The 16,850-nt window shown below is 39.6% G+C and overlaps 1 protein-coding gene across 2 annotated transcripts in view; it reads left to right on the top strand.

The window, feature by feature from the left end:
* The window catches only part of CDH13 (cadherin 13), a 451,854-nt gene that overhangs the window by 306,155 nt on the left and 128,849 nt on the right, over positions 1–16,850 (top strand). For both annotated transcript variants that reach the window (XM_048316534.1, XM_048316533.1), the window contains exon 7: positions 8,610–8,788. In XM_048316534.1, coding sequence (XP_048172491.1) covers positions 8,610–8,788 — 179 coding nt within the window. The remainder of the gene's footprint in view (positions 1–8,609; positions 8,789–16,850) is intronic.

Here is a 16,850-nt window from a genome sequence, read left to right as displayed (position 1 = left end):
GTGTAATGCTGTGTATACCTAATACAGACCTTCAAGGTCAATGCTGTATTCCACAGCCTCACCTCAGATAAATTTTTGTTTTAGTGGCCCTGGGCTGAATTAGATCAACAGAAATTCTGGCCCACTGTCTCCAAAAGCATTTCCAATCAGGAAAGATTGGCCTTGCACTAAGAGGTCTTTTTAAAATGTAATATTATTACCTTTTAATCAGGAAGGATGCCAGTACCTTACTTGGACATAGAATAGTGCAAAGTGATTTCTGCGAAGCAATGACGTGTTTTTGATTGAAGCCCACTGAGACAGGGCAGTGTAATTGCTGCCTTCCTTATATTTGTAAGAAGTCAGTCAATTCCCTTACAAAAGTAGGTAATTTATGTAATGAGATCTTCCATCTGTGAGTGTGGCCCTGATCAAAAGATCATTGAAATCTGTGAAAATGTTCCCTTCTTAGAAAAATCTCTCCATTTTGTTCTAGAACTAGTCCTAATGCAGAATATACACACAGAGAGTGTAGCGTGGGATTTTTATTGCTCAGTTCTCACTGACTGCAATTTTTACTGTTTTTTAAAAGTAGTCACTTAGTGTCCATTAATTACACTGTTTTATTTTGAGCTTTTTTCCAATTTGGAATAATTTGGAATAATATTTGGAAAAATATTATTCCAATTTGGAATAATATTTTTCCCATTTTCATTATCAAACATTATTAGATTTTAATATGCTCCTGATTTAAAACACACTGCTGTTCCCTCCCTACCAGTGCCTCAAGTTTCCTTCCCAAAGGACACTGCTGCTTTGAAAGGGTTGTGGGATAAGCTATACCTGGGCTATTTACCAAGAACTGGGAAATGTTGTTTGGTCTCCAAATTCAGTCTTTTGTGGCTTGATGGATGTGAGCTGTGTTCCCAGTGATCAGCAGTGTTTTCTTTAATAAGGGCTAAGAGAAGAGTCTGTTCTTGGTTTTGCTGCCATTCCTGTAAATACTCAGCATTCTAATTCTGCTTGACTGGCCTGGATGGAGACAAGGTGAAAGTGGCTTTGAAGTGAAAGATGGCCAGTTCTCTCCCAGAACTTCAGAATGCAAATGATTGTCAATCCTTTTTTACTAACCTAAGTGAAGTCCCTGAAACCTCTATTTTCTTTTCTACATTTATCTTGATTAAGAATGCCACCCTGCTTAGAGTCTGGGAGAAACTGGATGTTAGCTCCTTTTTTGGGGAAGAAAGTTAAATGATTCACCTAATTTTGCCTGGTTTATTTTCTGTCATGAAGTTTAGGGGAAGCTTTCTACCACATTCAAGACGTAATTTCTCATGGGTATTTGTGGATACGAATTTACATCAGGCTTTATTTATTTGTATTACTTCAAAAATTGCTGTCTATTAGCAATGTGCATTGCTCTGGCCAGAACTATACCACCCAGATAAACAGGGAAGGGTAAAGAATGGGTAACTATTAAGGAAAAGGTAAAGAAAAGCTAAAAGAAAACATTTGGATTATAAAATAAAGATAAGTGCAGAATGTATATTTTTAGTAAGCTCTCTGCTTGCCCTTGACTATAAAGTTTGCATCTGCATTTAAACAGCTTGTATACGCCTGAAATCAAATTTGAATGATTGCAGGCAATTCCAATTTTACATGGGAACTGGGAAAACAGCACGGTGCATCATGTGAGTTGTGAGCATCTCTGACAAAATGTTTCAGCTGTCAGGCAGCTCAGATCAAAGGGCCCAGTGACTGAGCAAGGCCCTTTGGGCAGGAGGTGTCGAGTTTTGGGCTTTTTACCTCTGATAGTTTTATAAAAGGGGAGGGAAGAGCTCAGCACTCTCCACTTCCCCTGGTGCAGTGGTGGCCCGGAGTTCAGCTGGAATTGACCAAACTCCTCTTGGGATCAGGGCTGCCTTTCTGCAGTGTTGGCCGAAGGCACTCGTGGTGATAAGTTGCACGGGGATTCTGGAAATTTCTCCATGTCAGCTTTTCAGCAAGGAAGCCAAGATGCTTGTGTATCTTGTTGAGAATGGTCCTGCCTTGTTTTTACAGGGTTCACTTAAATGATGCTTACATGTCTCATCTAGTCTCTGTTTGCTGTGATTTTTTTTGATTGATTTCTAGTGCTAGTCGAACTCCAGAGAGAATGTGGGCCCTTTGTGTTTTCTGAGTATGCCTGGGGCTGAATCTTGCTCTTTGTATGTTGAATAGATATTCTTTCACTCATAAATCACTGCTCTGTCATGTTCGCCTGCTGCGACATGTTCAATGCATATCATCATTTACATTAAACCATTTACTTCAAGAGAATGTGTTATATTGCTTTATGAATTATGTGATCTGACATATGAGATTGTGTTATGAATTGGCACTTAGAATATTGGAACAGTGGGATGTTTTATAGCTCATGGTCATGATCCAAGAAGTAATTCATGCCTTTTCTTAATAAACTTTGCTGGTCAAAAGGGAAACAGGCATAAGAGTGTGATGTTTTTACTTAGGAAGGATCGTGGTTAAGAAAAAATCTTTGATGATTTGCTTAAACCTGCAGCCTGTTCATATCTGGAGGAAGGATATTGTTTTTTTTCAGCTGCATCTCCATTATCTTAAGTCCTCTTTTACTAAACTAGCAATTCCCAATCCATCTGGAGAGGCTGTAAATGAACAAGTGTGAAGAATTCCCCGTGTCTGAGCAAGGAAGGGTGGTTTGCTGAAGGAGGAACAGCTATAATGAGTAGAACTGGAGGAACTGTTGAGGGGAGGGCAGAGCTGGAGTAGGTCTATTTTTGTGATCCCTCTAAAAGACATCATCTTATCAATTCAGGGCACGAGCTTTTGGACAATACCAGATAGGAAATTAGACTTCGTTGATTTTACTCCGCATGCACATACCTGTTTCACGCTACCTGTAGTCTACAAGACAAAAGCCTTCATCTGTTTTTTTAAATATTTTTCTTTCTTTGTGTGTGGGAAGGTGCACAGGGTCGAAAATGTAGGTTACCTTGTTTGGGGATCATGAGTTTTGTCCAACACAATATGTAAAGGAGAGCTTAGTGTTCTGAAAGGATAAATGACATTCTTCACAGTTTCTTGTATTTGCACAAAATAGAGCATAAATTTCAGTATGAATATGCTACCACAAAATGTCATAATCTGGTGTGTACAGACAATAAACACAATTTGGGACTCCTTGGTGGGGCTAACAACTTTCCATGTTTTCACCACACAATTTTACCCTAAAGAAGGAAACATCCACAGCACTGTAGACAAAATACAACACACCAAAGTAAGATCCATGTCACATAGCTCCAGCTAATGCAAATTCCCTTACTGACATTCCATATATCAATGTCTGGCCTGGAGCAGAGAATACCTGAAAGCTCTTCACATTGTTCTCACGATGTGACAGTGGCTGCAGTGTGGCTGGGGACAGGACTGTGTATAAGTTATGTTCCAAACATCCCGGGAGTGAATAATTCATTCTGCCAAAACAACTGTGCTGCTCATGGGAAAAAAGGTTAAATACCAGTACTGCAAAAGGTTGACCTGCCCATACATCTTCTCTGTTCTGTCATAACTTTCAGCTGGGAATGTCCCATTATTTCTTACTCAATTTATATGCTTCTGACTGCATTAGCTCTCTATAGATAGTAACAATTCTTGACAGTTCTTCATTTCTACTTAATATTATCAAAGTTACTGTTGTGTACTGGGAGAAGTTTGTTTATTGTTCATTCCACAGTTCACCAGTTCATCTCTCGAGACCTGCTGGCTGCAATGCAGTGGCATTCCCAGAGTACTGCTCAGTGATGCCAGCTGATCTAGAGATCAGATCTAGAGTTTAAAACGAACCTGCCAGACATCTAAATAGAGAATGTGGAGAAGCTTTACAGGGTAGAAAATTTTTAGCCTATACAAATATAAGACATGCTCAAAGCCTGAACTCAATAATTCTTACTAAATGTCTTTAATGAGCAATGCCTTCAAGTTTTCAATAACACACATAACAGCAATTCAAATGCCCCTGACTGGAACCATAACAGACCTTTCCTCTTATATTTGTTTTGCTCCCCTGGGGCTTTTTGTCTTAAAGTACAAAATGGCAATCAAACATGTAATTAGTTATGATGAGAATATACTCATTCGCTCCATTTTCTGAAAGTTGGGCTCTAGAGATATGGGTAACCCTCTCGATTTCTTCCTTCTTTATCTCATTTTTCACTCTTTGTTCTCCTTCTTGGGTTGAAATATCTGTACTTTTGGAAAATATACCGTTGTGCAACTGGTTGTTATCATGTACATAGACACAGCTAAATTTAAGGAGGAGGTGGAAACACAACTCTTCAGTGCAGTCATGTTAATTAAGAGAACAGGCCCTTCCCTTTCTGTAACACATGCAGAAAACATTTAATGTACTGAACATAGAGTGGAGAACCACAGAAAGAGGAAATATCACATGAGAAAACTCCATTGTGAAGTTTTTGAGCTCTGTAGCTCATAAAGTTAAGCTTTTCAGTCCTTAGCCTGGTTAGTATTTTATTTTTGGTCCTAAAATTCAGTCTTAAGGCTGTAGGCTTGAGACACTTGTTCACATTTCATCAGGCTAGAGGTAAGCCTGACTTCCACTCCTGTCCATCTCTTCCTTTAAACCCAGCAGCTGCATATAGTAAATATAAAAGTTTAGTAGTAATGTTCTCTTGGCATCTTGATGCAAAAAAAGGAAGAAAAGGAAAGAAAAGAAAAAAAGAGTGAGAAAGGTTATTAAGAGGTTATTAACAAAATGCCAAAGAGCTTTTCACAAGAAACCATCTGTTCCTATCACTCCAAAACTGTGCATGTATTATGTTTTACTTCTTGGTGCCTAAGGGGAGATTTTGCCAATATTTTCAAATAAGCAACACATTGATAGCTGCAGCCTCTGGAGCAATGGCCCGGGAGTGGGATCTGTGTGTGACCAACGAGGAACCCTGGGAGGCTCTGAGTGATCCTGGGAGTTCTGAGTGATTCTGTCCAGAAATAAATAAATAAATAAATAAATATTGACAAGTAAACCCTGAATATGGAGGCACACCAAGACACAACTGCACCTTTCCTGGGAGAGTTTCCTCCCTGGATGTCTGTGCGTCATCAGCACAATGAAGAAGTTGCTGATTTTGCAGACATTCCTTCCCCAGCCTGATAAGTTAATATACATTGTTTAACATGATAATGCAGCAAGCTGTTGTTTTGTGGTTTGAAAGCCAGCTGCATTTGATTGATGCCAGGAATGGAAGTATTTGTAAAATGACACTGAATTAGATGCAGTCAGTTTATGGGCCTGGGGAAATGAATCTTTTATGAAGAATAAAAGTTTATGATGAAGGAGAAACACTGAAGAAGTGTGCATCTTGAATGAAGCTCCTTTGGACTGGATGCATGCTGCAGAACCTTTCAAAACTTTCCTTTGGGTCACTATATTTTTAAGAAAGAGATCTCTATATAAGTATTTTCTTTTGTGGTGATCCAATCCCAGTGAGTTGTGTTATCTCTCTGCACACCTCAATTAGGATAGGGAATGTCTTCCCTGGAAATGTAGCTATTGGGGTTCTCCAAAGGGTTCCAGGTGTATATTTTAGCTGCTGGATTAAATCCCTTATGATTTTTGAGGCATCAGCCACAAATATGAAGCACATAGGGGTGTAGTTTTCTGTATGGGTTCCCAAACAAAAAGCCAGACACAACCTGCACTAATACATAACAACATCTAAATACAATCCCCACATTTTATGTGTGTTTTTACACGTAATGAGAAGTTGTGAGAATAGAATAACTTTAAAATTAAATTTAAATGCCACTTTGCTGGTAGCCAGAAACCAATACCTCAAAACTTTTGAGAGAAGAAGCACAGAAAAAAGATGGATCTAATTCTCTCCAGCTTTCCTCCTGGAGCTGGCATCTCTATCCAAAATGAATGTAAAATTCTGCTCATCTGAGTTGCTGGGATTCTTATCTGTGTGCACCAAAGGAATGATTGCAGGGAGCAAGATAATGTCAAGTGAGTTGAAAGGTTAAAAACTGCAGCTGGCAAATCAGAATCAGATTCAGCCATTGTGTTAAGCCGGTTCTGTGCCAGAGTAACGAGAGATTAGGGGATTTATATCAGATCTTAAAATTTACATGTGCCTTCCACTGTCTTATCATCAGAAATATTTCAGTAGGACAACTGTACAAATGGGATTTCTGCTTGAATATATATTGTAATAAGTTTCTAGATCTCTGCTGAACATCAACTCATCTAATAGATTAATAATAATAGCAACTGTGTATTCATTCAAAATGTTGTCTACTGTACTTGGGTATGGCATCTTATTAAAGTGCATTCTTCAGGAAACCATTGTGTACTGAAACCCATTTTATTTCACATGAACTTGGGCACTCTTTAACATCCCTTGAAGATTTGCCTTAGTCTTTATTTATTTCACTGAAACCTTGTGATTAGGAGACCCTTATGAAACATGTTATCTAACACTAATATAAAAAACCCCTGAAAACTGTGATAAATTTAGAAAAAAAGCAGATTGTGCTGTATTTGTGAAAACAGGGTGAATCTTCATTCTTCAAAAAAGAAAGCAGCTCTTTTCTCTCTTCTGAATCAGCCTTACCCAAAGTAGGTGAAAATATCAGGGCTGGGATCATCTTGTAACACTGGAAAACATGGCATGGTATCCAGTGGTAAGCTTCTCTTTGAGCTGTCTGACCTTTAATCACTGGTGAATAAAACCAGCATGCTGTCAGATCTCTGTTATTCTTCTCAAGGGGGTAACTCTGCCTGAAGTAGCAATGAAACAAAACCTCTGAGAGCTTATATCCAAGGTCACTACAAGAAGAGGCAACACTTTGTACATTGAGAGGTACAACAAAAGGGGGGAAAAAAAAGAAGATATGTATCTAAACAAGCCAGTTGAGTTTGTTTAACAGTGAACAGACAGTTGTTATATCAGCCTATAAATGAAACTGGGTTTGTTTTTATTTTTACCACAATGTTTCATTTTTATTTTATTTTTAAAATCCAAGACCTTCAGAAAGAAAATAAACTTATTGTGCATGAGTGCTACATATTTCTGTTATTGGGGCACTTGTAATATAATGTCTTAGGCCTTGTCTGTATTATAATGTTTTAACCTCTTGTAGTCATTCTGCCACAGAAGCCTCTGTGAATACTGAACAGATCATATGGTCTTACAGATCAATTAAGAAAAGAGGAGAAATGTATTTAAAATGTGTTAATCATGATAGTTTAAAATAATACTGTCCCAGTCTGTGGGGAAAAGAAAGGGTTAGTTCCCACAGAGGAATTAATCTCTAACAGAGAATTGTGACTCACTCTGGCACTCTGATTCACACATGAGATAATGGTGTCAGTGCGAAGTTACTTCAATGGAAATTGTGCAGATCATGGAATCTGACAAATTGCTTCAGTTGGGATTTTTAGCCCAAAGACTGGACCCCATCCTAGATTTCTTATTTTATAAAGTTTGCTATGTCTTGCGGTAATCTGTTACTTAACTTTGATTCACCATTGAAATTACTTTCTTGATTTGATCATGACTTTTTTGTTATTTGGTAGAATCTCATTCTGTCTTCAGCTCAATATTACCAGAAATATTTAATCTTGCTGTGACCATACATTATTTAGTTAGATTGCTTTTCAAACTAGTGCTTACATTTACAATTATAAATGAACAGATGAAGAAATCATTTTGGTCTAGGGGTGAGGATCTTACAGTTCAGCCCAGGTGTCTCATTACACCCTTTCTTTGTTTCTCAGTGTACTGTACAGAGCTGATAAAATGCCATGACAGAATCTTCAGGCTGTGCCAGCCTCTGTGCTGCCTGTCTGGGGAAGAGGAAAAGCCTTGATCCAGGGGTGCAGGATGTGCTCCCCTTGCTAAGCACAGAACTGGCAGCAGCTCAGTCCTCTCTCTATTAACTGTGATAAAGAAGCAGAGTGAGGTTTTTCCCCTGCACAGCATTTAGGAATCTGTGCCGGCAAAAGCATTTCCCTTATTACACTCTGCAGCTGAACTGTGTGCTCAGGGAATTTCCTGTCAGAGAAACCTTCAGCACTGGAAGGACAGTGGGGCAAGAGAGATGGGGGGCTTATTGAGCTTGATTCAAAAAATCTCATAAATTTGTGCAAATTGAAACTAGAATACTGTAGGCTTTAATAATTACAAAATTTCTTATTGACAGAAATGACATCCAATCAATTTTTGAACTGCAATACTTTACAGTGCAAGTAGAGACCTTCCTGTTATTTCAGTATTGTTGTTTTCGTTGTAGCCATCTGTGGACTGAAGTGAAAGAGATACAGCTGTAGTTCATTTAGTGAAATGCAGTTAATATGGATGGCTTCAAAGCAGAGAGGTAGAGGCAGGTTGTGTTAGAGCACACAAATCTTCTGTTGGCTGAGTAACCAGCAAAGATAATCCGAACACAAGTACAACCTAAAGATCAGGTGGAACTACTCAGTGGTGTTGATGAGATATTTACAGATTGGACCCACCTGGCTGTCCCAGGCAGAGGGAGCTCAGTGTGAGAGGTTTTTGCTCAGTGCCTGCTGTGTGTGCCCCTTTCCCCAGGAACCACTGTGATGCGCATGGCAGCGTTTGATGCCGACGACGCCAGCACGGACAACGCCCTCCTGCGCTACAACATCCTCAAACAGACCCCCACCAAACCTTCCCCAAACATGTTCTACATCGACCCAGAGAAGGGAGATATTGTCACAGTGGTGTCCCCTGCGCTGCTGGACCGGGAGGTGAGTGAGCACTTCCCTATCTCCAGTCTCACATTTTGATGGTTGTGCCCCTAATCTTCTTGTGGGGTGTGAGATGAGGTTCTGAGTGTTGTTGTGTGGGATTTGGCTCAGTTTAGAGGAGTCTTTTTAGAGTTTTGTTTATTGTTTACTTGGACCTAAGAAGTTCTAAACTCTGATCAGTGTTTATAAATCTAGTAGTTCGTAATTTCTGCTCAAGACATTTTGTGTTCGGTGGTGAGAGAGAAGCTCTCAGGATTAAGTGGAATTCAACTTAGAGTTACTAACTGACACCCAAAGCTAATTGTACATATGCCTCACTCTGAGGTTATTAGTTTAGTGCTCTATATCCTTTCCTAGAATATCTTTATGAGTGGATTTAATGAACTAATTAACTTGGTACCCCATAGCTAAAAAAAAAAGGGTAGGAAAGGAACAGGTAATCTACAGGTGGCTTTAAGGTGAATTACCTTAGTGCCAAAATCTATGCTTATAACAGATCATTAACATTATGAGAACATAAATTGATAGCAAAGAAATCCTAGGTATGATCATTTTATGTTCAGAAGATAATAAAGTGGAGCCAATCTGTTAATCCAAAGGTTTAGATACCAGAATGTATAAGATCTTGGCACCAAAAAGTGTTACTCTATAAATCACCATTTCCTTTGATGAAGTAGCCCTGGGTGCTCTTAGATTCCTGGAGACATCCAAATTCTTTTCTTGTAGGATGTTTCGGACATGTGCTGAGCACTGAGCTTGTCTTCTAAGCTGATTACATTCAGGACTGTCCAATGTTCTCAATATTCAGCACATTATTTTTTGTTTTAACCAGATGAAAATGCTGCCCATACCACTTCCCTTTCTACGTGGGTAGGTTTTTCTACAGGCTTTTCCAACAGTAAACATTTCATGGGTAAACCAGGCACAGATTCCAGACACACTGTGCAGTATAACTAAGGGTAAAACAAGGGTCTGGGCCTGTAGGTCTGTGTTTTTAAGTTCAGAGAGATTCTAATCTTTTCGTATTTGAGTGGTTGGCCGCAGAATGGTGCCCAGGTTAAGGTTTATACAATCACTACCTTTTCTCCCCTCAAGTTTTCCTTTTAAATTCGTTGTTTCAGTTCAAAATCTTTTTACTATTTTCTAAAGACAGTCTTAGGTATTTTTATTCCTCATAGATAACCATTCCCCAGATTAAACCAATTTACTCAAAATTAGAAAATCAATGGAAGGGAATGAATATGGCTGCTTTTCCCAGTGCCTTCCAAAGGTCACTGGTGATTCATGAAATAATGATGCTGTCTCCATGCAAGAAACCTGCCCTCAGTTGAATGGGTGTTATGGGTGGGTAGTATATCCTGAAAGCAGGATCTGAATTTCTCATGATTTTTAATAATAATCATTCAATACCTTTACTTTGAAGGTGACATGACAAGCTGTGGTCTTGTTGAAACTCTAGAGTAATTGCTGTTGTTCCAAATCTGAGTGCTATACAAGTGTAGAAGTGTACAATTTTAACACTAATACTAAGGATTATCTGCAGTTACAATCCAGTCTTGTCTTGTTTTGTCAGAGGAAAGGCTTGGGGAAAAGGATGTTTTCTATTTTTTCACAAGATTCTCTGTGCAGTCTGTCATCTTTGGGGGTTCAGCTTCTTCTCCCCCTTCCTGTTTATATGTCTTGAGTAGAAACTGGTGGTCAGACCTCCTTTTTCAGATCTGTGGAGTTGCCATTCATGATTAGAGATGTACAACTTCTATTTTTAACCATAATTGCAGCTTTTAGAGACAAGCAGCCTAATGATTTTATTCTGAAAAAAAAAATCTGGCTACCAACTTAATCTCGATGTTATTTATATAACTCTTATGTATTTCTGTGTAACTCGTGAAATTGAGTTATTGTAAAAAATTGCCTGTCTGAGGTGGGGACAGAGGGGAGTAAAACATGGAGGAGGAAATGTCTGAGTAGTTTAGGAGGAAGAAATGTCTGACTGGATTCCTGCTTGGGATATAAGGTGTCTACACATCACCAGGCTTGAATAAGTGGCATTCTGGAACAGTGCAGGGCTGGAGGGAGTACCCTGTGCTATTCCTCTGCAGGATAGCAGCTGTTATTAATGCCTTATTTTTGGGAACCTGTGTAAATCTTAAATGTTTTGGCTCCTTGTAACAATCTTGCATGAAATGTGTTGTAGAAACACGGGAGGAAGAAGTGTTCCTTCCCCTGAAAGCCTTGCTAGAAGGTGTGAAACACCAGAGGGGACAATTGGGGATTGAGGACAAAATCCTCACAAAGGAGAATTTGTGAACAGGAGACAGGAATGGTTCTCTCTCAGCAGTTCTTATCTTGCTTTTCTTGGCCTCTCAGTGGATAATGTGCTGTAGTAGACATGCATAGGAAGCAGCAAACCTTTCCATCATGTTTTCCACTGCGTGGCAAAGGGAATGCATGGTGAGCTGATCCTGTTTGAGGACTGGGATTTGAGTCAGCAGCATTTGCAGCTGTAGCTCATGAAGATACACACAGTCTTTGTACGTGGGGTGAGAGGAAAGGGAGGTTGTGCAGGGGAATTCCACAGTCCAGACACTGCAAAAGCTGGTCCTGGTGAATCTGATTATTCAGGATTTCCAGTTCAAACCAGCAGCTTCTCCTAGGTTTTCCTTAAACCTTTAATTGGGTCAACTGCCTGTGATTGTAGGTGTGCTCTTTAAAGCTGTAGTAGCCCTAGACACCAATTAAGAAGCTGAACTAAAGTAAAAATTTCTCTAGGACGGACATGGAGAAAACTGTATTTCATTATCAATGTGTATATGCACCCGAGGTTTATATGAACTCTTCCAAAGCATCTTAAAACACTGATTAAAATTACTCCTATTTTCCAACTCTGTAAGATTTACTGCTGCTTGGTCCTTGATGCTTTTGGGAAACTCTCCGTTGCATTTAAGACAAATTAGCAGAATATAAATTGTGTGAGGGATGGTTTTGTGGTTTGTTGGTTTGTTTTGTTTTTTTTTTTCATTTTAAGTATGATTTATTTCACGTTTGTGCATCAGAGGGAACAGGAGACTGGAGGTTTTGTCCAGTGGGAGACACTGAGATGTGGAGATAAAAAACACCTGGCAGGTTTTGCATGTACTGGATAGTCCATATTGTTTCTCTATGCTTCAGCATGTTCAGAAAAGGAGCTATGGCCTAGTCTAGAAATTCTTGTTCCAGGGCAAAGAATCAAAATACAGTTATTTACAATGAAGTAAAATAAAGTTTGGGCACCTAGAGAGCTCAGTTTTTAAATCCAATTATATAGGTGGGAGATTCTTAGTTTGCATGAGTAAACATCTATGTTAATAACTTTAAAAGATGAAAATGAAAGAATATTTTTATTTCTAAAGTGTTATCAGGAAAAAAAGTTATTTCTAAGTAGACACTTTTAAAACAAAACAAAATTTAAAAGAATAAAGGAAAGAATTAACTTTTTTCCAGTCAAATCCAACTGTGCATCTTGACTATGCAGGATCAGATCAAAGTGAAGAGAATTTTTTAAAAAGTCCTACAATTCTTCAAAATTTCTTTTTCTGTGACTCCCATTTACTAAGTCTGTTGCTAAATGGGGAGTTTGGAGATGGCAGTGCTCCCTGTTAGGAATTGCCTGGCTGTTTGATGGTGCAGTGATGGGAGATGGAGTTGCTTTGGAGCTATTTCTGTAATGGAGTATCACCTACAAAAAGTCCTTCTGTCCTGTCTGCACAAAAAGGGTGTGCAGGACCCCCCCAGGCTCCATCCAGCAGGATGCTGAGGGAATGCTTCCTGCCTCCAAGGAAACAGCACAGTGTGGGATCTGCGTTTATGCACCAGCAGATTTTTATTTTATAAATTTTTTAGATTCAGAATTGTTTCCAAAAGTGCATGGTCCTGGGGCTTTAAAGCAAAACTCAGGTAATTTCTCAAAAAACATCCATTTTCATTTTCAGAAGGCGGGTAAGGACACATTTTTGAAGATTAATGTGGGGGTTTTTTTGTTTTTTTTCTTGTGGGAGTTAGGCATCCTTGAATGTGTCAGTAATAAAGATTGAAGAGTGTTAGGGGGCAAATTATACCTCCAGGTATCCGTTGGAGAACACATTTTGATTCATAAATTCAGAGGAGAAGGATGCCCTCCATCAAAGTATATGGTCTAAATGACACAAAATAGAGCACAACAGGGAAAGAGAGTAAAAAAGCAAGAAAAAACAGGGGGAGGGGAAGAAGCTGGAAGGAAACCTTGAGGAAATGTTCTAAATTTAGGGATGGAGACTCCGGTACAAAGTGACACTTCCCTGCAGTGAGAGAAAAATAATTCTCCTCATGTTCATAAGTGAAGAAAACGCTCGTGGTCTTGTAGAATCAACTCTCAGATGTCCTTTATGGGTCAGGAATTGGGTTTTCTACATGGCCACAATGCTGTTTTGCCAGTGTTACAGACCCCTCTGCTCTACAGGAAAGTAACTGTGATTTGAATACATTTTATGACTAAAGTACTAAAAGAAAGCTGTCACTGCAGTTGCTTAAGTGAAATATTTACTTCTCACAGTTTGAGAAGTAACCTGCTTTGGCTTTTGATAGGAACTGCTGTGCTTAATTTGAGTTGAAGTTAACAAATGGTTTGAGCTATCTGCTGCATGCTGACATGTGTGCTGCCACATGTGTTCTTAAACAGCTCAAGGAAACCAGTTTGAGAGTTCTGTGGTTGCGAGAGACCCTGGGCTAGACTGAGGTGAGCAAAATGTGTGTTCTGCAGTGGGGCTGACACTGAGGTGCTTCCACAAGCTCAGGAAGCAGCTGCTGTGTTCTGTGACCATTTGAAGCAATCTTGGTGCATCAATCTGCCATGTTTGAAGCATATTTATTTTTTCCTCTCTTTATGACTTGTGAAAATGGAGATGAAAGCCTTTTGCCATAAACTCTGGGAAACCTGGAGTTACATCAGCCCACTGTGATCATGTTTGTGTGAACTGCCCACAATAACAAAGATGATTTGGGGTCTGGATCCTCTCCCTGATGAGGAGCAGCTGCGGGAGCTGGGCCTGATCAGTCTGGAGAAGGGAAGGCTGAGAGGGGATCCCATCAATCCATACAAATATTTCCAAGGTGGGTGCCAAGAGAATGGTCCCAGACTCTTTTTGGTAGTATTCATCTGCAGGACAAGAAGCAATGGCCATAAACTAAAACACAAACAGCTCCACCTCAACATGAGGAAGAGCTTTCCCTGCAGGGAGCAGAGCACTGGAACAGCTCCTCAGGAAGGGCTTTGAGTCTCCTCTGGAGACATCCCAACCCCACCTGGACACATTCCTTGTTGAATGGAACAACATTCCTGCCTTGGCAGGGGGTTGGACTGGGTGATAGCCACAGGTCCTGACCCTATTTTGTGACTCTGCAGCAGTTGGCTGAACCTCCCTCTTAACCAAAGGTACCACAGCACAGCAAAAAGCAGCGTACCCCACGCAGCAGGTGCCACAGCTGGCTGGGGGTGATGCATGGCTGCACACGGGGGGACAATTCTTCAAGTCAGCAGCAGCCCACTGATACACATGCAGCAGCACGCTGCTGGCGTGGAGCAGGGGCAGAAATGATCTGTACAGCATGAGCAGCTCTGCTGTGATGAGGAAATCGTGTTAAAAGGGCTGGACTTCTCTGAGGGGTTAGCAGTGGAAAATGGAAAAATCTTGTCCACTTCTGTATATGGACACCACAGTTTTTATTAATTTTTTCCGTTTTGGAGATAGGTGTCTTAAGCAGTCAATATACTTATTACCTACTCGATCTAAATGCAAATTTTGAACCAACAGTGCACTCTCATTTTTAATGAAAAGATATTAATCTTTTCAGAAAATGTATTCCACATTTGATCTTCATATTAACCTCTAAAATATTCATATTTACAGCAATTGTGGGAAAACATATACCTTAGAGCATATCAGCTCTGAGTTGGAATAATTGCATCATTTTGTCTTGTCTTCTCTGACAGATTTCCCACTTGCACACCTTTAACTTGTTTTGCAATGTGGTAAATTCCAGAGCTGAACCTCAGTTTCTATGGTTTAGGGGGTTTTAGTGAATGATATAGCAATATCTCATTTCTTTTTGCTTAAAATACAAGATAAATGAGGTATTCACCATTTTCCCTTGGTTAATGCGTTTCTCATACTCTGGTTTCTGATGCTTGTAAACCTAAGGAGCAGAGGGTCTTGAGTCAGAGAAAAACTCAAGGGCCTTTGGTGTCTTTTCAGAGAATACTTCACAGCCCATGATATCTGAAATATTAGAAAAGTAGAGAGATGGAGAGAAGAAATCTTCCAATTATAATGTTACTTACAGAAAAATCTACAGAGAGATGGAAAGTGCTTCTTTGTGAGATGTAAAATTATATCTGAAGTTCATTTTATGATGAACTTTTCAGTATTTGGGTATAAATGCCTGAAGTGAGAAAAAAATCTTAGTTTACCAGTAGCTCTTTGTTTGATTCCTATAATGTTTTTGATGAGAAACCTCATTAACCTGTTCTTGAATCTTGAAAGAAGCTGTCCAAAAGAGAAAATAAAAATTATATGTCAAAATATGAGTAGTATTATTCAGATTACAAACAGGAAGATTCCTGTTGAGAGATCATAAGAGAATAAGTCGATTAAAAAAAAATTGTTCTGTTTGAAGCTGTAGTGGCAGAATTCCTACAAATTTTTCATGACATTGTTTAGATAAATTCTAATTTCATTTAATTCAACACGTAGCTTGATAGTCAGATTTTTAAAATAAAAAGAAAATTATCTGAAAAGAATAGGATCAGAGTTTCTCTTCTGTAAAAATCTGTGAGGGCTGAACATAACACATCAGGGGCTTGCAGGGAACCATTTCAGCACAACGTTCCTGTCTCCTCATGGGCAGGGAATGCAATCCCCAGATCCTGAGGCAGGTAAATCACTGGATGGCTCTTCCCAACACAGAGCACAATGTGTAAGAATCCCCCCTCTGGAAAAAAGAAAACCCTCAGTTGAACAAACAGATTTGCTGTCTTTGTAAAGGAGCAGCTCCCTGCAGAAGCTGCTGCTTGCACTCTGGGTTCTGTGCTTACCTTTCCCACTGAACTGCCAAACCCAGAGCCAAACCCTCTGGAGGACCCCTCAAATCCCCACCTTGGCCCTGCTGTGCCTGTTGCAGTCCTCAACTCTGGTTTGCTGAAAACAACTTTGCAGGTAGAATGCTCTGGTCATCAGAGCCCTCAGGGGAGGCTCCTGCAGCTCTGCTGACCAGCATCCTTGTCTAGGTGCTCCTTTATGATTTCATCCCACATAACCTGGGATAATTGCTGTTGTGCTGGAGCTTGTAGGTGGCATAAATAATCACTTGAAGGCAGAACTTCTGCAAGGACTTCCTTCCTCCCCAAAGAATCCCAGGATACCTCACAAAGGAATCTCTTTCTTCTTGCTTTGTGTGTTTCCCTCTGACTGTGAGGGATGAAGGAGCATTCCTGGTTCTTCATTAAGATCTTGGATTTATTTCTTAGGTGGATTTCTGGCTCTTCATTCCCCTAGTGTGTTATGCACCACAGTGACAAACCAGGTGATTCTGAGCTATTGATGGCTCCAGCCATGGTTTTAACTATCGTAGTTTGCTTCCTGGAAAATCTCCCTCTTTCCAAGATGTGAATATGATTTTTCAAGCCAGCAGTTCTCTATAGCCTTATTAACAAATATTTATATCCTCTTCTGATGTTCTGGGTTAGGAGTTTGGGTATCACTACCTCCTGTGGCAGATAGTTTGCTGATCCTCTGGAAATGTCACTCATCCAAACATCCTGAGTTTCTCTGACACTGATATTTTGCAGAGAGATTTAAAAAATATCATCTTCAAGGCACTTACAAAGAGTGACACAAAACATGATATCAGCTGCCCACATATTTTGAATAGAGGCTGATAATGGAAATGTTGCAGTTTTTTGGTGAGAGTTTCTTTATTCAAAAAAAAAAAAAAAAGGAGAGAAATATTGGCTTTTATGGATGTTGAGATGTGAAAATCCCACTGTGACAAA

This window comes from Corvus hawaiiensis, chromosome 12 (assembly GCF_020740725.1).
Source record: "Corvus hawaiiensis isolate bCorHaw1 chromosome 12, bCorHaw1.pri.cur, whole genome shotgun sequence".
Taxonomy (NCBI): domain Eukaryota; kingdom Metazoa; phylum Chordata; class Aves; order Passeriformes; family Corvidae; genus Corvus; species Corvus hawaiiensis.
Note: the sequence above shows the minus strand (reverse complement) of the source record. Positions and strands in the feature narration are given on the sequence as shown.